Source organism: Cariama cristata, unplaced genomic scaffold, assembly GCF_000690535.1.
Source record: "Cariama cristata isolate BGI_N322 unplaced genomic scaffold, ASM69053v1 scaffold35270, whole genome shotgun sequence".
NCBI lineage: Eukaryota > Metazoa > Chordata > Aves > Cariamiformes > Cariamidae > Cariama > Cariama cristata.
The window spans coordinates 638-22492 of record NW_009595905.1 but is presented as its reverse complement, the minus strand read 5'-3'; the positions used below and the strand labels follow the sequence as shown (position 1 = coordinate 22492).

Genomic DNA, 21855 nt, shown 5'->3' with positions numbered 1-21855 from the left:
GGCGTCGCGCCTTCGAGGCCTGGGAGCGCTGGGTTGGGTGAGCGGGGCAGACGGTGTGCGGGTGGTTTGTTGGGAAATCTCCGTCGTAACTCCCAGCGCTCCGGTTTGGCAGCTCCTGTCAGCTGCACGCCGCAGACACCAAGGTGATTCTGCACTGACCGCCCTGTTTCCCTCACCCCGTGAGGTACTTGGTGGTCGGAGACCCCCGTGGCATCGTGGAGCAGCAGCCGTGCCCCTCCTGCCTGTACCATCCCTGGCAAGGGGCCTTGTGCTGTCTCCTGTGCTCATACACAGCCAAAACCCAGGTTTTAGCAGGACAACTGTTAGCAGGGCCCTGGCGATGCAAGAGGACGCTGCTGTCCCCTTCATTTTGCGGTTGTTCCTTGAGCTCTCCTTTCTCTTGCAGTTTGTGCTGAAGCACAAAGAGTTTGCTCATCTCCGGGAGGTGAAGGTGTTTCCCAACGCCCTCAACCCACACAAGGAGGAGTCACGAGCACTGGTGAAAGCCATGATTGACCAAGTCATGGCGCTGCATGAAGGCTTAAAATGGTTTCACATCGGATGTGATGAGGTGGGACTTTTCTTGAGCCAGGAATATTTTTTTTGTGAGGAGTGAAGGTAAGGGCTGAGGCTTCTGCATTTCAGTGGTGCACAGGCCACGTTCGGGTAGGATTTGGGGGATGGAAAACACCAATTCAAGCCAGTGAAGAAAAGTCATTTTGATAGTAAACGATTCCAGTAGCAGAGGATGTCATTTCTATTGATCTGAGCATAAGATCAAAAGTATTGAAAGCAGTTTCTTAAAGCTAACTCAGCATTTGGTTTTAGGTCAGCTGAGTATTTAAAGTGAGATATCAATTGGAGGTATTCGCTAAGAATTATGTGAGTTTTGATGTAAGATGTTGGCTCGTTGTTCTAGCCAACTTATTCAAAGTAAGCCCTTTTGTAGTGGGAAGTGGGGTTTTTTCTGTCAGTAGTTTATCTCCTTGAGGAGGAGAACTTTGAGTTTTCTTCTTTGTCAGGTTTCTTAAAACCATCCCTATGGCACGCAGATCCCTGAAATTCATCATGATCACCTTAACTGTACTGATATTAGTTTAGCATTTTGAATCTTGTTTCGAAACAAATGGCAAGGTTAGATAGGGACCTGCAAGCTTTTTTAAAGCAAAATACTATTTACAGAGAACAAATGTGTTTTAGATAAAACCTGCTCTAAAACAACAAAGAGTTTAAATGCATATCCAGCTTCACTGGCCCAAATCCACTCTTTGCATAGGACCAAGTATGCTGGGGCCACTCTTGGACATGCCCCCAAGTCACTTCTAGATTCATGTATAAATGATCTTCCCCAAGACAGGAACCTCATTTTATATAATTCTAGACCTTATGGGGTGCTAGATTTGAACTGAGTAAAACTGGTGAGAGCTACTTCCAAGGACAAACCTTCCAAAGACAAATACAGCACGCTTTAATTATTCTTTAGATATTTTAGTTCCTATAGGAAAATTCCCTTACATGATGCATTCAGCCAGGGCCACAGTCTCCTGCAGACTGATAGAAGTGCTTGCAGTGTCTTCAACACTGAGAGATGCTTTTAAATGTGTCCACTCAGTGTCATATCTTTGCGATTGACGTAATGTCAAACTTGCTCCCCCTATTCCTGTAAAAGAAGTCAGGATTGTCTGTTTGATGTTGCAGGTCTACTACCTGGGCGAAGGAGAGGAGTCAAAGCAGTGGCTGCAGCAACAAGACAACACTCCAGAGAAGCTGTGCTTATCTCACATAAAAGCAGTTGCAAGTTGTGTGACTTCATCTTACCCCACTGTGACGCCCATCGTGTGGGATGATATGCTCAGAGCAATAAGCGAGGAAACATTGGCAGGTGTGTGACCAATGGTGGGGTGAGTCATATTTTGTAGCCTACTAAAGTTTACACTACCAGTTAAAACAGATTTGTTGGCAAATGAAAATAATGAAAACAAGAAGTCTGAGAATCGGCGAGATATGATCCATTAGACTAGAGACATTTAGTCCTTGGCTATGTCACAGACTTTCTGTATGACCGTGGGCAAGTCTCAACACATACACTTCAGTTTTCCATCTGGTAATACACAGTGACAAACAAAACGGTCATCATGCAGTGGTTGCCATCAATTCTACTTTCTTTACACATTAAAAAAACCAAACTATTACATTTGTGGTCTCGGTCTAAATTTCTGTGCCTCTCACCACCTTCTAATGTTAGTTGTTGCTCTGTGCAGTGTCTGGTTCCAGTGGTGCAGACTCACACAGAGAAGCTGCAACCCTGTGAGCATCTTTGACAGTCCATGTCGTCATAGTGCACATCACGAGGAACTCTGATACTGAATTGTGGGGTAGCTCCAAGACCTTGATGTCACAAGTCTTGTTTGTTGAAAAATACAAACCCACTGCTAAAATATGAGTAGGCATAGCATGGATGGAGTTCCAGCATTTTCAGAGCCACCTTATGTGTCTGCTCTAAACAGATTTAGACAATACCATGAAGAGCTGTGTAGCTCCTCCAGCAGTTACCGACCTATTCATGGCTATAATAGTGGGAAATCATCCCAAAAAATGCAGATGGGACCCATGCAGTTTCCACAAAAGCAGCACAGCATCTAGCTAAGTGCACTCTACTGCCACAGACAATAACAGACTAAACAAATTAAAATGGGATGCTGTTAAAATAGTGAATTTCTGTTCAATTTACTGAGGTTTCTCTAGGGGTCGGTTTCTCATGTTTAAAACTAGTCAGAGAGTTGATTATAAAGGGATTTGAAGCTAAACCTGTATCTTTATTTGTACTTTAAAGGCCTCTTGAAAAGCTAAGTTCTGTGCAAACACAGCTCAGACAACCTGTAACTTAAAGGGTGAATATTTCCTTTGAATTTAGCTGAAATCTTGTGTGCACAGTTTGCAGCTCCACCAGTTCAACCCAGCAGGTATAGCGATAGATGCAAGGGACTGAGAACGAGATGGGCTTGGGATGAATGAGATCTCTGATGAATTGTCACTGCTGATCCACGTTAGTGGTTTCAAGATGTCTGAGGCCTTAGTGGCCCCCGGCATGTGACCTCCATGTTCAAAGCCCTGGCCACGCTGAAAATGCCCAGGGGCACTTCAACTGTAAATGAAGAATTCTAGTGACAAGCCGTAGTTAGTTCTAGTCACATGCTGCTGCACCAATAACATGTACTTCGTTCTCACTTTTAACTGTTTTCCATTGCTTAGAACTCCTCTGTTCCTTTCAGAGTCTGGCATCCCACAGCTTGTGCAGCCAATGATCTGGGACTATGCGGCAGACCTCGACGTGGAGGGCAAAGGTTTGTACTTCTCTGCTGAGCTGCATAGAAGCAAAGAGCTGCGTTACCTGTTAAGCAAAATAACTAAACCAAAATAGTATCTTTAAAACATACCTTAGTTGGACCCCAGAAAATTCTGTTTTTGTTAAATTACTCTTTATTGCTTTAGTAGCATAAACATAGCCCTTGTTTGATTTCACATAACAGTTGCTATTATTTATTTTCTTTTTCTGTTTATGTTTCTCCTACAAAGGACTTGCATTGTCTGCTGCTTAATTCTTTTCAACAGGGCTATGGACTCACTGATGGAGATTGAGAAGTTTTTCACAAGCACTGTTACATTAACTCTGCTTTTATTAAAACCAGTGGGAGTAGATAGCTCTATATTGAACAGCTCTGCAAAAGAAGCTTCAAGGCTTCGTACATCTATATAATTCAGAGGAAAAACTCTTAAAGGGTCCACTCAGGCATCTAACATGCATACAAATATTTTTTTGTTGAAAGAAGAACCGGTTGTCCGAGGTTGTGTGTGCTTGTTACACATGCCCACGGTTTTTCGCATTGAAGCAATTTGGCAGTTCAAGGGAATGGAATATAGTAACTGGGCACATGAAAATAGGAAGGCAGTCACCAAAACAGGTTGCTCAGAGAGGATTGATGATGCTCAAAACTTGATGGGACAAGGCTCAGCAGCCTGTTGTAACGGGACCTGCCTTCCTCTTAATTGGAGCATTACAGTCAAGGCTGAAAATGGAGAAAAACTTGTCCTGTAAGTATTCTTTTGTGTCTTATTGCAGTGCATCTCATAGAGAAGTATCGTAGATGTGGCTTCTCCAAGGTGTGGTTTGCTAGTGCTTTTAAAGGAGCTACAGGAGTGAATCAGTCCCTAACGCTTATTGGACACCACTTAAAAAACCATCTTCAATGGCTGGAAGTGGCAAGCAATAGCCCCGCTGATGTCCTTGAAGGTATCGCGCTGACCGGCTGGCAAAGGTAAGGAACATCCTTTTAAATGGTTCCAAGGATCACGTGGAAGCAAACTTCCACCCAAAAACTCCCTAAAAAGTACAAGGAGGTTGGGGATTTAAAAGGGCCCTTTGCAACCCCGCAGTCTTTCCTGTTGGTTACTGCTGGGCCTCACCCACTGACTACAAAGGGTGGATTTCAGAGTTCCACTCAACTGCTACAGCATTAATCAGCAGGAGCAATTGTTTTGGCAGACACTAACACCACCAGATTGGATTTGAAGGCTTGAATGTACTTTGTGCCACCTCGAACTGCTTATAGACAGCATAGTTAATGTATGGTGTGTATCTGAATGTCTAATGTGAATTCAAATAGAATGAAGTTGCATAAGAGAGAAGAGTTTGTTAATGTAATCAAGGAGTAAAAGGTTTTTATGCAACAGTCAGGAGGTCTAAGGGAATACCGGAAAGCTGAATTCCAATTTCTAACCCTAATTTGGCTTGAGAAAGTATCTGTTCTTATTAGGAAAACAGGAATACTTAGCGTTTCAGAGATAGAAGGTCCCTTCTCTGAGACAGAAACTGATGTTTCTAAAACTCTTTGAATTTTAGTGATTGAAATACTAAGACTTCCCACTTGTCTAGTATGTTCTAACAGTAAAATGTCTTAATTGATGAATGTTCTCTTATTTAGGTATGATCACTTCTCTGTTTTGTGTGAGCTTCTCCCTGTGGCAATCCCGTCATTGGCTGTATGTCTGCAGGCACTAAAGAATGGTACAATGACAACTTTATTCTCTCTCAGCTAATGCCTAGCACAAGAGTGAAGTGACCTTGCCCTAAGGTTGGCACAGGCTTATTATATTTTGAGGTGGTTTGACTGTCTGATCGTGGTCTGAATTATGAACAATAAATTATACATATTGCGTGTTTGCGATATGGGAGCAGAGAAGCCTCTTGGCCTAAGTACTAAAAAGTAGCCATAGTGTACTAATCATTTATTATGTTCTAACCTCTAAATGGTCACAAACTTCTTCATGCTTTTACTTAAAAAAAAAAACATTTAAGAAGCTGAATTGCTTTTGAAACTGATTTGAAACACTACTGGTATATAAATGAGACTAATTTTGTTTAGATTTAGATCTTGTTTACGTGTAAAGGTTGTTTTAACTAACGAATTTTCTTAAAATTGATCTAGGAAGTACACTGTCTGGTAAAATACTTCCTGTAGTTTCAGGTTTCTTTACAGGCAGTTGCCAACAGAATTTTTGTCTTTCTGCTTTTCTTCTTTTCAAATTAAAAAAACCACAACTTCCTTGTTTTTAACTAAGGCACTAAAAATATTCAGCACTCTGAATGGAAAGCTCATAGCTAGGAAGTGCTTTACTTAGCACAAGACCATTGTGTGAAAGACAATGTCTTCCTCCCACTCCCAAGTTTTTTTTCCTTGTTCTATTTCCATTTTACCTTTTAAAAAAATCTTCATCCAAGGAGAACTACTAAGCCAACGCAGAGTACTCCAGAAAAAGCCTCTCTTAAGAAACATTTTGGTTATTTAGGCTCTTTTACTTATTTCCACTGTCTTCCACCAGGTGGCTATTCTGAAAAGATTAAAGAAAATGTTGAAAAGCTCCTGGGAATGTCCAACCTGGAAACTGATACTTTCATGAGGTAAGATTCCAGCTGCAGGATTCAGATGCTTCTCATTGCATGGTAAGTCCAGAAACTAACGGATCCTCTTTGGACAGCACGAGTCTGGGGACCTTTCCTGGGAGCAATATCCTTACGCTTGTGACGCAAGTTAGTTTCTATCTCAAGTCATCAGTGGATGAACTTCTTGAAAGGAACAGGTAACGTGGTTTATGTTGATTCTCTGTCTGTCTGCAGGAGTGTCGGAGCTGTATCATCCCAAAATGGGGCATAACTCCAGCAAACATCAAGCTCTGCATTTCAGGCATTGCATCCCTATATATTGACACCTCAGCAGAACATACTATTTAGATGCAAATTGAAAGTATTTCAGCAGAATTCCTAAATACTATTTGCTGCCTTATTTCAAGAATCTAGTTCTTTCCTGAGTTAAATCTTACTGTTATTTAAAGTTAAAATGAAAATGTTTAACAGTATGGTTACAAGAAAAAAAGGAGCTTGGAATGAAACACATACTGCAACAGATGATCAGTTATTCTCATCTGCCAGGAACAGTCTTTTACAAGCTAGTTCCAAAGATACGTAGACTTAAATTTACTTACTCCTTAAGCATTATCTCTGCATGCAGAAGTTCAGCTAAAGCCCTATCACCTCCCTGTCAGCCTACAAACAAGTATGTCACTGCTGTTTCCAAAACTGCTCATACTTACATCCATTTGCAGATATGTCACGGGCTGGTTCAGCCCCTACCACAGAAAAAGGAAGATTATTCACCCTATAATAATGCATCACTTTCAGCCAGATGCAGTAAGGTAACATCACTTATTTTGCATTATAGGGGAAATAAAGTCTGTCATATTTGGGGCACTCAAGTACATACAGTTTTGAGTCCTTGCCTCTTTCTATAATTGTTTCAGAAGCATCAGTGGAAATCAAACACTATGAAGTATTCATAATAATGTTTTAAACAGAACATGTTTATCTTTTTCTGTCTTCTGTTGAGCAAATTCTTTGAATACAAGTACAAAATTGGTCTCTGAAAAACTGTCCCTTGTATATGGAGTTACTCCTGTATAGGCCTGCTGCATCGCCCAGCAGTCGTTGGCCTCAGTGTAGGAGCTCGCCATGGGCCAGGTTCCAGGCAGAGCTTGGAATAAAACCAGACCCCTTTCCCCTGCTTCCTGTTACTGTGTGTGCTTTTCAGAACTTGCCCTAGACATTATGCCGATTCATGCTAAATGGCTAATTTATGCATTCTTTGCAGTGGTAAGATGAGTATCCAACTGCATCCACTCTTCCTGATAAAAAACAGAATTAAATTCCCAACAAGTCTCACAGTGGGTTTCAGTTACACTTAAAATGGGTCTAGTGGGTTTTTTGAGCTCACATTTCGGTACTTTGAAAGTCATTGCATAAAAAAGCGCCAAGATTAATGGTACTTAAACATAAACAGCATCAACCTTTTGCCATCTGCACAAAATCAAGTCCTTTGAGCTCTTGTAATAGATGCTGCTTTTCCTGTAAAGTCATTTTAAGGACTGTACTCCCTTCAAAAGGCCCAGTAAGCTAGCCCTCCCTTGAGGCAGAGCTCACCTGCAAATGTGATTGATTGTTTCTTCCTTCTGATTTCTGCTTAGTCTTCTCTCCAAGTGGAACGCTGTGGTGCAAGACCTCCAAGCAGCCATGGAGCAAGTTTTCCACAAGTGTACTGTAGAGGAGTGGATGGAGGAGAACGTCCACCCCAGCCTACAGAAGCTGCAGCAAGTAGTGGATGATTTAGATAAAGCAATAAAAGCACAAAATTAGGGGCATTTCAGTTAGTCTGTCTTATTCCATGGGAAGTCATGGCTAGTGGAAACTGGCAACTAGTTGTATAGCTAGAGTTTGTCATCTTGGAAGTTGAAGCAAGAACTGTGGTTAAACAAAAGTGACCTGAAGGCATAAAGGAATTTATTAGTGCAATAGGCTTCAAGTCTATTTTCATTTTCCTGTCTTAACACGTTGCTGAGCCTTAAATCACCTGCCCTGTCAGTCAGATTTGCTCCCTTACATAACAGAATGCAGGAGTGAGTCAGAACGCAGCTGTATTACAAGGCAGGAGAAAAACCCAGTTTCTTCCCAAGCCAGTATTTGTTGTAATAGACTTTCTTACATAACAGCGACCTGGAAAAGTTCTACAAGTTTTACTCTAGGCAGTAGCCAGTATGTCTCCCCTTCGCAATTTCCATAAAAAGGAAGATTTAGGATACTTTAAACATGCTTTAGGTCCTTATGTTCTGGACTGTAACACCTTCATTTTTCAGCTATGTTCAGAGGTGTGTCTGTTCCATCAAGGCCTTCCACAGCATATAGCAGCTGATTTGTTCCAGATTCTGTTTGGGATTTTTTCAGACTTTGAAATACATAAAAACATCAGTCTTAAAACCAGCTTTGATTAGCTTGAGATTGCAGAAAATAACATCTAGCTTTTTGCAGAAGTCTGAGCAAGGAAATGCTGCCTGGATGCTCACAAGGTTACAGCAGATGCATGAAAGAGGACACGTACCACCACAGTACAGAGCAAGAGAGAGCTCCAGAAAAGGAGCTTATTAACAATAGTGAAGGTGACACTCGGACTTTGAGGCAAGACTGCCTTAAGAATGGCACTGGGGCTGGTGAAGGGTCTGGAGCACAAGTCTGATGGGGAGCGGCTGAGGGAGCAGGGGGTGTTCAGCCTGGAGAAGGATCACTCTCTACAATGACCTGAAAGGAGGGGGTAGCCAGGTGGGGGGTCAGTCTCTTCTCCCAAGTAACAAGCGATAGGACAAGAGGAAACAGCCTCAAGTTGCACCAGGGGAGGTTTAGATTGGATATTGGGAAAGATTTCTTCACCACAGGGGTTGTCAAGCACTGGCACAGGCTGCCCAGGGAAGTGGTGGAGTCCCCATCCCTGGAGGTATTTAACAGGTGTGTAGATGTGGTGCTTAGGGACATGGTTTAGTGGTGGGCTTGGCCATGGTAGGTTTATGGTTGGACTCAATGATCTTAAAGGTCCTTTCCAGCCTAAATGATTCTATCATTAACCCACTGGGCTTGACTTTTTACCAGAGCATCATCTAAGCTAACCATAGTTTCATCCCCACAGAAAAGCACCACCCCAGTCACTTGAAGGCATCTACTTTGCTATGTAAAACTTGACTGAGACTGCAGGTTCATCCCAATTTGAAGCATGACTCAAGTCTACCAAATACAAGGGGAAAAATGCTAAGTTTTATTCTGCTTTAAAACTGAACTTTTAATAATGTATAGCAATGTATTTTGTGGACTTAACTGGAGCATTAAAGATCACTACCACAGGGGAAAATAATTCAAAAGTCTGGTAGTTAAGTACACTACCACAAATACTCAAAATATTCTTTACTTTTTTGCTTCATTTATTGCTTTCCTGAAAGTCTTATTTTGGAAGCACAGGTATTAAAATTTTCTTGGAACAATCTATTATAAAGAATATAGCTCTAAATACAGTAAGTACAAGTACATCATAAGACAAATCTAACTTATTTAATGAGAGCTACAGGAAGTAAGTCCACATGCAGTTTATCCAAAAAGAATCAATGAAGTTTACCTTAATTACAAAAGTCACATACCTTGAACTAAACAAGATCTTAATTTATTTTAATAAATCCTTTGGTACTCCAAATGTTTGTGGAAGCTTGCCTTTGTTTTGCATGTGGCATGTTGGTTCGGTTTAAAGGGGAGAAAATGTAAATACAGTCACCAGCCGAGAGTTGGTTTTAATCACTTGTATGAAATTGAAAGCTGGACTGCTGTAAAAGTGGAAGCAGGGTCAGTAAGGAGCTAGGTATGTGGGGTGCCTCCCCCCCACTAACTCCTTCAGTAGGTCTGTGCCAAGTGGTGATTTAGACAGCCATCGATATTTTAACACATTTTAATTAAAAACAATTAAAAAAAACTACAGTGACACAAAACAAGTTATCAATGTTGATTTTATCAATGGACCTCTTTTTTAAAAAAGATACAAGGCCTTGCTGAAATTCTACTTGCAATTTTAAAGTGGAAAAGCAATTTCTAAACCTTTTCCAGAAGTACTTGTGCCTCTCAACAATCTACTACAGTGTCAGAACTAGCGCTCTTTACTATGTAAGCCAGCTTAGGTTTTGGTACCTGTGTAACTTCATAAATATAGCACAAGAGTCAGATCTGAACTATATGGGATAAATATTTGGATTTTCTTTGAGATTTGCACAATTGATCCTAGTTACTGGAATATCTCATTTTGTGAAATACCAGAATACTAGGTTATAGCTTAGATGCAGCTTTCTCCCTTTGTGCAACATGCAGTCTTGCTTTTGGTCAGCAGGACAGCTAAGGCTGTGATCCCACCCAACCACATACGTGCAAGTAACTTCATATGTGCTGCTCAAGTTTAAGCTGAAGCATCTGCCAAATGGCACTTGTGATACAGTTATATTAAATGACATAATAGAAAGCGTTGGCTTTATGAAGCAGGGGGTTAGATCTAACTTAAGATCTTTTATGCAAGTTTTCAAATAATTTGAAAGTCAAACCACAGCTGTCTAGTCTCAAGTTACTAGACAGTGTGAGATACAAAAACCTTAACAAATACATCTGTAATACTCTTCTAGGAGTATCTAATTTGCTAAGCAAAATGAGTCTTCCACATCATTCCTTCTAGTACAAACCACTTTACATCAGGCACACACAAGGCTACGTTCACTGGGCCTTTCAATAGGCTAGGCCCAAGAGAAATGAAGAAAAAAATCCAGAAAAGCCTTCAGCAAAATGGTGAAAAGTGGCAGGAAAAGAGGATCAGAGAGAGGACTAGCAGGAAGGGAGAAGAACAGAACCTGTCCTGAGTTAGCACCTGCTGTTCTGAACAGTTCCTTCCAGCTGCATCACATCACTGAGGAGCCCCCAGACACTGCCATAACCAAATCCCTGTTAACAGCAATTTGCAAGTTAATTTTCCATGCACAGTTACTGCAAAACATGAAAATCTGGGTATGTCTTCCAAGTACAAAAGACAAACAGTTTTTCAAGACAGGAAGCCCAAAACCTAGATCAAGAGAAATACACAATACATGTTCACACATGGCATCCAGTTGCCAAGTTCAGACATTCTTTACCTGCGCTATAGGTCCGTATCGCAATAAGCTCCCAGCTGTACGCATCAACCAGCAGTGCCCGACATATGGCCACAGGCAGAACCCACAGCATTGGAAGAATCTGCTCAGTCCCTTTCACATTAGCTCGGTCTACAGAACTCAGGTTCCCATTTGAAACTGTACTCGTTTGTATGGCAACAGAGCTACCAAATGCAAAATGGAAATGGTGCAACAGAGGATTACACCAGCTGTTCCACAGGAGAGGCTGAGGAGTCATCAAGGGATGCCAGCAGTCATCCTTCTCCTGCCTACCATCCGTAGGACGCTGAGGTGTGAGGGGGACACTAAACATCTTTAAAGAGATGATCATTGGACATCAACTCAAAATGCAGCTTACTCCACAGAACATATTTCAAGCTATATCCTACTATACATCATTCCCCTTTCTAGGGATTCTGAATTTTCCTTACATTGTTTTAGTCTCTGTGTAATGATACTGCATAGTCCCTAAGTATATACATTACTAACATCAAGAATGTACAGCAAACTAGATTCACACAAGAGCTCAGCAGAAAGAGGGCATGCAATGCAGTGTAAGGTTAGATCAATAGACGTACCTTTCTAAAGCTGATTTTAACTGGAAAACCACAGCATGGTTTGTACCTTCCACGGAATGTTAGTTCTCACGGTAGTACAAAAGAAACCCAGTGTAGCTAAGATTGAACACAGGTAGTTTTGTCCATTTCATCCATGGTCAAATCTGTGGGCTCAGAAGATCAGTGCAATGCACACCCATACCACGTACTCCCTCTGAATATCCTTGCTACAAAGCAGCAGTTATCTGCAGATTGAGCCCTTTTGCTTACATTGTACCATTAAATACTCTAGTTTTTTCAGTATTTCTTACTGAAGTCCTTAGAACACTCGACAGTCATTTTACACAGTGGGGAGGGGAAAAAATTTTAAATAAAAGAAAAAAAAGAAGAGTCCTCCAAATTCCCAATCTCATTCTCCTCTCTAAAATGAGTGTCACCTAGAGTATATATGACAGTGTCTTTAAATGAAGAGCTCTCCAAAGTGTTACACCCTGCAATAATTTCACTAACTGCCTGCAAACTAATTTTCCCACATTCATACATAGCAGCTTCCCGATTCCAGTGATGTGGGGTAGAGATTGAAAGCCACATGATTAGCCCACCAACTCTGAGGACTTCACAAGCAAGTCTATTGGCAGAGGGCTGCTTTGATACCTGATGCAACTACAAGTTTCTTTTCTTATTTAATAACAATAGACCCACTTCTGTGTTGCAGTCAAGCTGCATCAACAGCTAACTCCCTGTTAGTTTGATTACCCTCTCAAATTGACAGTAAGAGCATCTTCATCTCACAGCTCACATGCTAGGTCTAAATGGCTGGAAGTGAAATCTTAGTACAACCTGTTCTCTAGTCAGATAAGCATGTGCTTAATTTCAGATACAGCTGCAACACACAACACGACGTAGCTTCTGCTGAAATCTTTCTGTAGCTTTCTCTTCTGTAGAGGTAGAGTGCTTTGAAACAAGAATGCAGGTTCTTTTAAGTCCTGAAAAAACTGCTGCCAGAAAACCTCTGCTGCTGGCCAAACGTGAAAGCAAACCACACAGTTACCTTGTACCCTGTTGAGATCTCCTAGAAATAACTGTGTAAATATTTCCTAATTCAGGTCTTAAGATCACACAATTCCTAAGTAAAACCTAGCGAACTTTAATACAAGCAGTTTTAACATGTTGAAGGAAGTTTCAGCTCTACAACTTTTCTTGTACTGACATGTTGATATAGGCATGAAGTTTTAGTTCTAGACAGAACATGTTGACTAACAGAGGTAGCTTTTACTTCAAAAAATATCTTGGAAAATTCCTATTTTAACTATTTGTGAAACCATTGATCAGAACAGAGGACACTACACAACAGGGAGTAAAACATGGGTGCCAAGTCAAACATCGGATCTATCCCAGCTATCTTAAAAAAATTAAGTTATTATTTAGCACTTTGGTATCATTTCAAGTGAGGAGATACTAAACAAATCTACGCTACCACGTTGTCTGACATCAGTCTTTTCCCCACCTAAAGTAACAGATGTGCTTTTCTTCCTTTCTAAATACAGTCAAAATAGTAAATGTTGAGGTCTAGAAAAAGGTTATTCTATCTTAGGGCAGGCTATGCCCAGAAGTTAAGCAGAACAGGATTAAACTAGAACATCCCAAAGATGTTGAAACATCAACATGATCATTTTTTGTGTACTACTTATGGCTCCTTGGCAAGTCCAAGAGAAGTAAGACAATGTAACAAGTTGATCAACCTGATGTTTCCTATTCCAAGACAGTCCCTCAAACTTTAATTTCCACTGGTATCAAGTGGCAAGTCAGTAGTAGAGAATATAAAAGTGCCACTATCCTGCATCACCTAATTGCATATATTAAGCTGCTTAAAACCAATTTAGCAATATGTTCAGTCATTTATAAAATTTCAAGAAAAACCTCAAAGCACTGTGTTACGAGTTACAAATTCAGCTCTTCTACATTTCATATACTGTACCTGCAGCAGATGTTTGTAGTAAGTGGAAGTTCACATCTGTATCTCCACTTCACTAATAGGAAAGCAGTAAATGATTTCAACATTAATAAATAACTATTCCTAGGCATGTTTGATGAGCTGATAAAATTCAGAAGCCAGCAGTGTCCACACATAGGAACTAAGGCAAAGGCACAAATAAAGCAGAATTTGCTTTGGACTCTACAACGGCGATACCGGGAACGTGGAGCCTGAAGCAGTTTAGCACTGAAAAGTGTGCCTAAGACAGATTCCTCCCATTATAAATGCCCATGTAGAGAAATGCCCAGGTTAAGATTGTGAGGGATTTCTTGCTCTGAAGAACAATCAGTATATTTTCCCAGATGTTTGAAAGCCTCTGCTTTCTTCAGCTCATGATGACTATTAATATTGATCCTGTAGTTCATCTGCATCACTAGCCTCTGTTTCGCTGCTCTGAGAGAGATCTTGTTGGCTCTCTACTCTGTCCAGTTCCAGAAAACTAGTAATGAGTTTGGCAACTGCTTCCACATCACTGTGGAAAAGAAGACACAATGTAAGAGTTAGTGGAACTGTGGTGTCGACAAGACAAGAACAGGCATGCTGATTCTTGAAAATAACCGCTTGAAGGGCCAGTCAACATACGGCATAGAGTATGACTGACAGCATCCCACTTGTGAAGGCATATCAACCCAAGCTATTACTTCCACATCAGAACAAATCAATCCTTTTCCCACAGTCCCTGCTACAAGATTGCTTATTATCAATGCTTAAAATAAATCCTCTGTTAACTGATAAATACACTGAATGTTTGCAAAAACAGAATTAATCCCCCTTGCCACTGCACAGCTGAGCTATTGAAGGTAACTACAGCAGACATGCAGCACTAAAGGGATCTTGGACATCTAAATATGATCAATCTCCTGATGGGAGATGCTGTTATCCAAATGTCTGCAACTGAAAGCATTAAAGGGTTTAAAAAAAACTGGATAACACAAGGTCCTATCAGCAAGTATGAAAACAGAGCTAAGATGAGTCTCAATAGTTGGCAATTACGAACCCATGTGACTGGTATTTCCCACTTTACACACTAATGAAAAAAAAGTCCACACTGCACCTTCTACAGCCCAACACTGCACTCTGAGTCAGTGGGTGTGAAAATCCAGTGACAAATCGTAGCACCACCAAGTAACCCTTCCCAAAATATCGCACAGTCTCCTCTTCCACGTTCACATCTCGGATCTCATTCAGTAGAGCCACTACTGTAAACAGACATAGAAAACAAAGTAGTCTGTTAGCGTTACAGTAAACTGAGTACTGCTACTAGTGATTTGCATGACTGGGACTCTAAGCTCTGGAGTACTACTGCTCTCAGCCCATACAACCAGGGCAGTCCTGCAACAGCAAACAATTGCTGAGCTATTCAGGCAAAACAAACAAGGAGAGATTACAGCACATATTAGCTGGTATAGGCCCTAATGAACATATACTGCCTCTCAGGAACTGGGGACCATTAGTTTATTACTTATGTTTCCCACTTACTTTAATGACACTTAACTATTTTTCTGTACAGAGTAGGTAAACAGGTGTTAAGTTTACTGAGATTGAACAAATACTGAAAGATTTAACTGTTCAGAGCATCTGATCTCTGCATCCCCACATTAACAGTACTTGAAACAAATATTACCAAATAACCTCTCAAGAAGAGATTCAGCTCCCCAACACATAAACATACCCTAAGGAAAAGTTCAGAAACATTAAACATCCTTCTCTCCACATCTCTTATCTTCCATCTCCAAAATGAACTGTTTAAAAAACAATTCAGTTTAAGGACATCCCAAATTTTGTCAGTTTTCTAAACACACTGAAAGTTGGTTTGATTTAGACTAGCAAGTAAAAAAAACCTGACATCGAAGAGGATCCTACTTTACTTTGCAATGGAGTTCCTGTCTCTCAGTGACTCAACCAAGTCACATACTAAACTTAAATTTCTGTTACTCCAACAGGAAGCTCAAAAGAAATGAGATACTGCATTAAGCTGAGCCTACTGAATATGCCAGTTTAAATCCTTATTATATATCTGCAGGATACAAGATGCCTGCTTGCATACGATATCTAAAGATTTGCCTGCTACCAAACCCAGATTAGATTACAGAAATCTCAACTCCCAGATCCAAAATTTAAGTTTTTCCACCAGTCCCACCTGCAAAGCAGGCTAGCCAAGGGAAATGTAAACCTGCACATTAACATCCCAAAGGAATGCCTAAGACTTATGGAAAAGAATGTGTAAGCCTAGTTACCTTGGAGTAAAATAATTAACAAGATGCATTCAGCACCCTAACCTGAAAAAGCATCTGCTGCTTGGGAACAAAGCAGATCTGGAAACACATGTGACTAATTTGAGCAGGGAACTCTAGAGAAGGTTATTAAATGGGCATGTATGCATTTCTTCTGTCTGCTCATTGCATTTGCTACCATAGAAAACTGATTTCTCACCTTGTTCATTGCCTCCTTTTGAGAAGGTCAGTATTTTTTTGTAAAGATTGAATGTTTTTAGGCAGACCGTTCCCTTGTTCTTGTCAAATTCAGCTTCCTGTAAAATAGAAAAATACAAATCAAGATTTTCTTAAACACACTATCAGTACCTATGCTTCAAAGTAAAATAAAAAGTTATATGCAAAATAATCTTGTAACACAGAAAAATACATAGCTATTTTAGAGATATTCCTCTATTATTAGACTGAAAAATCACAATCTTGCTCTTGGCTTTAACAGAGCCATTACTATATCTCCTGTGTTACTTCTAGAAGGAAATTAAAGCTGGTTCCATTGCCCCTCTTGCCATGTTCTTTATGTAATAAAAACTTCGCCTGGATCAAGTTTGAACATTACCTCGGAGCTCCTGTAACTTTCACTTTTGGCACTTGCGTTTGGCCTACAGTATAAGCATACATTGAACATAAGTTCTAGTCATACTTTTCACTAACACAGTCACTAACTCCACCAAAATTCCAGCATTGTGCTATATGGGCCACGTTTACACTAGATTTTAAATATCGTGACAGTCATGCAAATGGGGATGTCTCATATGTGGGCTGCTTATTCTAGTAAGAACTCAGGTCAGTAAGGTGACAAGCCTATATAATGGGTTATTGCTCTCAGTCCAACTCCCAGCAAATCAACATCCACAAGATTATAGACCAGCTTCAAAACCACCACTCTTTTCCCCGTGGAAGACAGCTAAGTAGCCTGGAAGGTTGGAGCTACCCTATTTAATGGTCATTCTGTCATTAGCTGGAACGGTAAGTATAAAATCATGTTGCAGCAGCTGAATGTGCTATTCTAACTCCCTCTTATATAAGTAGAAGAAAAGGCCACAAAACAGTTTTGAGGAAGTCTCCCCTTAAACTCTTATGTTTAGCTTCACATTTTCATGCTTGCATAGTAAAAGAATTATTGCCTTAATTCTAGTCCTAGTATAGCAACCCCAAAGGGCTTCCTCAAAACCAAAAGCATAGCTTGTCTGTTTGGACCAAGCAAGCACATGGGGCTGCTGGAATCAGCATCTGCCAACTGATCCTAAACTTGCATGACCTCATTTCCAAAGTTCAGCATCTTACCTCCCACTGTTCCAGATTCTGTGCTGCCACAAAGAAACACCCGGCCATATAGAAGAGCTTCCATGCCAAGCTGTCTGAACAATGCAAAAAATGCACATATTTAGGGCTTTTTTTTCTTTCTTTGGTATTCAAACAGTTAGTTTTAAAAGCAACACGCTCCCTTTAAAGGCAACAAAAGGAAAAAAGGTTTCTCCGATGAAACATTTTTGCCTTTAGTTGTAATGCAAGCTATTTTACAGCTCTCTCCCAGGATAAAAATACAGAAACTCTTCACATATTTTTCAAAGACTCCATCTACACTGGGCTCCAAACCGTGCAGAATTATAAGCATATGAATTATTGGCAAGGTTGTAACATCACTACACATCTCTCCTCTAAAAGCAAAGGCATCCACAAAACTCTCAACTTGCTGTCAACCACCAAATATTTGTGCTGCACAGGACAAGGGTAAGAGACAATGGAAATTCACTGAAGCAAACATGTTTCTTCATAAAAGGAAGCAGCCGGCACTCTTGACAAACAAACATTTGCATTTTATGTCCTAGAAATGTTTACATGTAAGCAATTTGCTTACTCAGGCTTTTACTGAAGGCAGAGTAGAACTGTGCTCAGTATTGTTTCAGAAAACTTTGTTGCAGCGTCTTAAGGAAAAAGGCTGATATAGCTGATGTCTCAAGCAGCTTTCACTGAACTTTGCTCTTTAAATAAAGATACATTGATTATATTGGTAGCATATTCCTACACACTATTAAGTTTTAAAATCTGATGTTAACAGGCTGCAGCAAGAGAATCACAGGACAGCCTGCAGAATAAATTCCATAGATGGAAGGACACCTGGCATTTGGTGCAGTCTGCTCTATTGCAGGGGGGATAGGAACTGTCTGTTCTCTAAAGGTGTTTGAGTAATCTCTGCCAGTGATGATTTAACAGTTTCCAGAGAAAGAGCACTTCCATCAAAGGCAAGGTAATCATTTCATTATGGTGGCAAACAATCATTATATGTCTTCCCAGGAGAGCTGTGAGGACCAGCTAATCACACTTATAAAAGACACTGAAAGCACAAAATGCCATAGAGTACTAAATATCATTATTACAAATACTCTTGCAATTGGAAAGGGAGGCCGAGTAAGAAACAGAGCATTAAAGCACGGTAAGTCATACACAGGCAACAATTATTATTGGATTTTAATATTCATGCCACGAAGTGTGATAGGTACCTACATTGCCTTTGTAAAGCCAGACAGAAGCTGTAGAGAGGAGTCATCAGCATGAAAAACAGATCAACAGGAAATAAAGAACTCTTCAAAAAAAATGATAGGCCATTACCTGCACTATAATAAGCAGCAGCCAAACCTATGGAGGCTATTCCTAGGATGAGAGGGGAGAGAATTAGGACAAACAAGCTGCTCAAACCATCTAAAATTCCCTGATAAAACAACATATAAATATTCACAAGTTCCATCACTTTTCAAAAAAGGGACAAATAAGATTGCAACATTGGTCACTATATAAAAGAGTCAGTTATTTTTTTCTCTGAGCTCAGTATAACCAACCTCCCATTCTGCAAAGACACTAAAAGCACACGGACTGAGGTCAGAAATAAAAGATCGTGACAGAATCAGGAACAGAACTTCAGAGGGACTCTCAAACTAACCATTGCACCATACTTCCTCTCAAGTGCAGTAAAACTTTGAGCGTGCCAACATAAACACTACAACGGTTATTTTTCCCTCCAAGCACTCTGTGGAGCCAAAAGCAAACTGCTGCAATAAAGTTGTCAGAAGCTGCCAGCTCCTTTCTCCCACTGAAGGGTAAGCAGCAGAGTGCCTCATGCCCCGGAGGGCTGCTGCAACTGCAAAGATCTTGTCTGAATGAGAGCTTGACAAGACGACATCACCGAAAGCAATGACAACGTTGTAGTGTTACAGCAATTGGATCTACTCAGCCTTAAAGCAGGATATGCCATGTTTTCCCCGCCAGCTCTCTCAGTGTGGTCCTAGAAGTACCACTCCAGTTTTTCCTGCATATTTAGTGTTTAAAAACAGATGCCTTTCAGAACATCCTGTATGACTTCCTATTTCATACACACAGCGCCGTTAAGAGTTCACTGTAAACCACACGCAAGATCTAACCCCAGCATCGCTCCACTACACTTTTCCGTTTCTGAAAACCTAGATGTTTTTCAATATAAGTATGCATCCCTTTCAGAAGCTTCACATTTATATTTCTATATGGCATATAATAAATTTTCTTTTCTTGATCTTTCAGGACTCCCTTAAAATTCTGTCCATGAGTCTCCACGGTTCTGCAGATGACAAACTGAAAAATTATTAGTTTCACAGTGAAAGTACCACATTGAGGAGCATATTTCAGACTCATTTAATGGCTATGCTAAAGGAGAAGTTCAAAGGTTGATGATTCCTCTCGAAAGAAAAAGTGCCTGAAACACAGGCATCTCCTGTTAGAAGCTCTTTTAGGAATTTATTCTGTGATCTCCTTCCCTTAAAGCAAGCTCTAAAATAAACTCAGGAATATTATGGTCTTACCAACAAAGAGAGACCAAGATCGGATGCCAGGTGTCCTCTTCAGATGAAGATAGGAACTTGTGCGGTTTTCAACCAACATGTACATTTTCAGAAGAAACTCCCAACAGCCCAGTCTGACTCATGAAACCTCACTGGACAAAAAAAGGTAAGTAAGAATTTAAAACCATTGTCAACTCCAACACTCTCCCTTCGTAGTATTTTTCAGGACTTACCAAGTTTCAATCTAGATTGTAAAAGATATCCAAGGTAAGAACATAGTCTTTTTCTCACAAGAAAAGCAATATGCACACTTAAAAAAACTGCAAAGAAAAACTGTCATGTGGAGGCTTGCACAACAGCAATCTGAACTCTTCGAGAAACTTCTCTTTTGGGGCGTAAAAGTCTCTCCCTTTCTATCACAACCAGATTCTAGAAGAAAATGTGAAAAACAAGACCTTGGAACAATGTTGTTGCCAATTCTTGCAGCACTTCAAACAGCAAGAGCAACGGAAAGTTCTTTTGACAGCATTTTTCCTGTTAACTGCAAAGGCTGCTACGATGGACTGCCCTGGCAGCTGAAGCAGGACAATGCAGCCTTCTGCAACACAGACTCCGGGTCTCTCCTCCCCAAGAACAGACCAGCAAGGGTTACAGCCTCCACCTAGCACTGCCAGTGTCACATCCCATCATACATGGCATTCCCATCTTTCAAGCCAACTCAAGAATAAAACCAAGAGTTTCCAACAAGAAGTATGTTTGTCTCTCCTCAACAAGACCATGCCTTCAACCTAGACAGAGAGTAATAGTAGAGATTAAAAAGACGCATACTAATTAAAAATAGTAAGAGCTGGGCAATCCCATGCAGCATTTTCAGCACATTTTACTATTTACAGCATAAAATTGAATTCTTGTGTGATTGTGAGCTCCAGCACAAAAACCAATCTTACCCTAATACTATCAGCACAAGCATGAAGACTGATTCGCACGTAATGCAAGAGGCATATGAGGACCCAGCTGATCTGTTCAGGATTGCCACTGGAGAAAGGACAGGCTGCTTACTGCTTCTCTTACACAAATTAGTAGAGATGCTTGTCATTATTACGAAGATCACAATCCAGTAAAAGTAAATAGGAAATTAAAGATTGTGCTAAGCATTATGTCATAATGCTAGCAGGTTATACATTGGCCTTAATCACAGATTTCTTCTATTTTGCTCTTACAACCTTCATACCACTTAAGGTAGTAGATTTTAAGTAGACTTCCTCAAAAGGGATAAAAAGGATATCTCCTTTTCTGATTGGCGTGATAAAGCTCAATATCTTTGAAGCATTCTGGGGACTGCAAGAGCACTAAACCGATCATTTGCTGTTGAAGACAATGAACACCAACTCCTACTGAATTGGTACTTTAATCATTAAATAGCCAACTTTTCTGTCCACAGAACCAGTTTGTAGGAGGTTGGCATTAAGCTGTTGTTAGCAGCCCACGATAACAGGTTTCTAGAAGAATGCCAACATTCAACAAGTTTTTGAATAACCATGAAATACACTTAAGAGAGCATGCCCAAGCGCATCCTGGTTCTTACAGAAGAAAAGTATGCAATTTTTAGTCCTTTGCTCTTGCTGTTATTAGCTACTACATGGCACTCCTGCAGTTCTGCACCAGTTTAAACCGGCTAGTTAGTTCTGCACCATCTAAACTGGCTAGTTTATATACAAAGATCCAGTTGTGTTTTTTTCCATTTAATAGATCAGATTTAGCCAAGCCTTTTCAGTTAAATACAAAGCACATATGACTGACTTTAATCTCTTAGCAACACATCTGAGAGAATCTGAAACCGAAAGAGACAGAACCACTTATGCACTTATCCATCTCCTCCGGAAGTCAAGCATCAAATTTTAATTTTCAAATGACTCCTGTGACTTGCTCTCTATATATCTGAAAATATTTCTGCACATACAAAGCCTTCTCCTGCCTGCAACCTAAAAAACATCAACAAGTCATCAGATACATAAGATCACTGCAGAAACCTGGCCATATTTCACAAACACCACATCCTACTTAAAACATAATTCACA

The 21855-nt window shown here is 40.4% G+C and overlaps 2 protein-coding genes across 3 annotated transcripts; one reads left to right on the top strand and one right to left on the bottom strand.

The window, feature by feature from the left end:
* Positions 1 to 340: 340 nt before the first annotated feature.
* On the top strand, positions 341 to 7777 carry HEXDC (hexosaminidase (glycosyl hydrolase family 20, catalytic domain) containing). The gene is made up of 9 exons (XM_009703807.1): positions 341 to 571; positions 1699 to 1882; positions 3273 to 3344; positions 4121 to 4316; positions 4983 to 5065; positions 5881 to 5959; positions 6037 to 6138; positions 6661 to 6750; positions 7576 to 7777. Exons 1-9 carry the CDS (start codon positions 341 to 343, stop codon positions 7742 to 7744), a joined length of 1206 nt encoding a protein of 401 aa, XP_009702109.1. The 3' UTR covers positions 7745 to 7777.
* A 6084-nt stretch (positions 7778 to 13861) lies between these two features.
* Positions 13862 to 19932, bottom strand: LOC104156134 (chromosome unknown open reading frame, human C17orf62). 2 transcript variants are annotated; one of them, XM_009703789.1, is made up of 6 exons: positions 19799 to 19932; positions 18579 to 18620; positions 17253 to 17326; positions 16129 to 16225; positions 14750 to 14894; positions 13862 to 14167 (listed from the first exon to the last, which is right to left on the bottom strand). In XM_009703789.1, the coding sequence occupies exons 1-6, from the start codon at positions 19881 to 19883 to the stop codon at positions 14038 to 14040; spliced, it is 573 nt and encodes a 190-aa protein (XP_009702091.1). In that variant the 5' UTR covers positions 19884 to 19932; the 3' UTR covers positions 13862 to 14037. The 2 variants fall into 2 exon arrangements, with proteins under 2 accessions (XP_009702091.1, XP_009702097.1); XM_009703795.1 differs by lacking the exon at positions 18579 to 18620 and having other exon boundaries at positions 19799 to 19883.
* Positions 19933 to 21855: the final 1923 nt, after the last annotated feature.

Bases quoted from the DNA above. Each gene is read 5' to 3' on its own strand.
- LOC104156134 (XM_009703789.1), bottom strand. From the start codon at position 19,883: ATGTACATGTTGGTTGAAAACCGCACAAGTTCCTATCTTCATCTGAAG. The intron at 17,327-18,578 runs GTAATGGCCTAT...TGCATTGTTCAG, and splicing joins TGCTGCTTATTATAGTGCAG to ACAGCTTGGCATGGAAGCTC. The intron at 14,895-16,128 runs GTGAGAAATCAG...GTCTGTTTACAG, and splicing joins AAAAGGAGGCAATGAACAAG to TAGTGGCTCTACTGAATGAG.
- HEXDC (XM_009703807.1), top strand. From the start codon at position 341: ATGCAAGAGGACGCTGCTGTCCCCTTCATTTTGCGGTTGTTCCTTGAG. The intron at 4,317-4,982 runs GTAAGGAACATC...TCTCTTATTTAG, and splicing joins GCGCTGACCGGCTGGCAAAG to GTATGATCACTTCTCTGTTT. The intron at 5,066-5,880 runs GTACAATGACAA...GTCTTCCACCAG, and splicing joins TCTGCAGGCACTAAAGAATG to GTGGCTATTCTGAAAAGATT.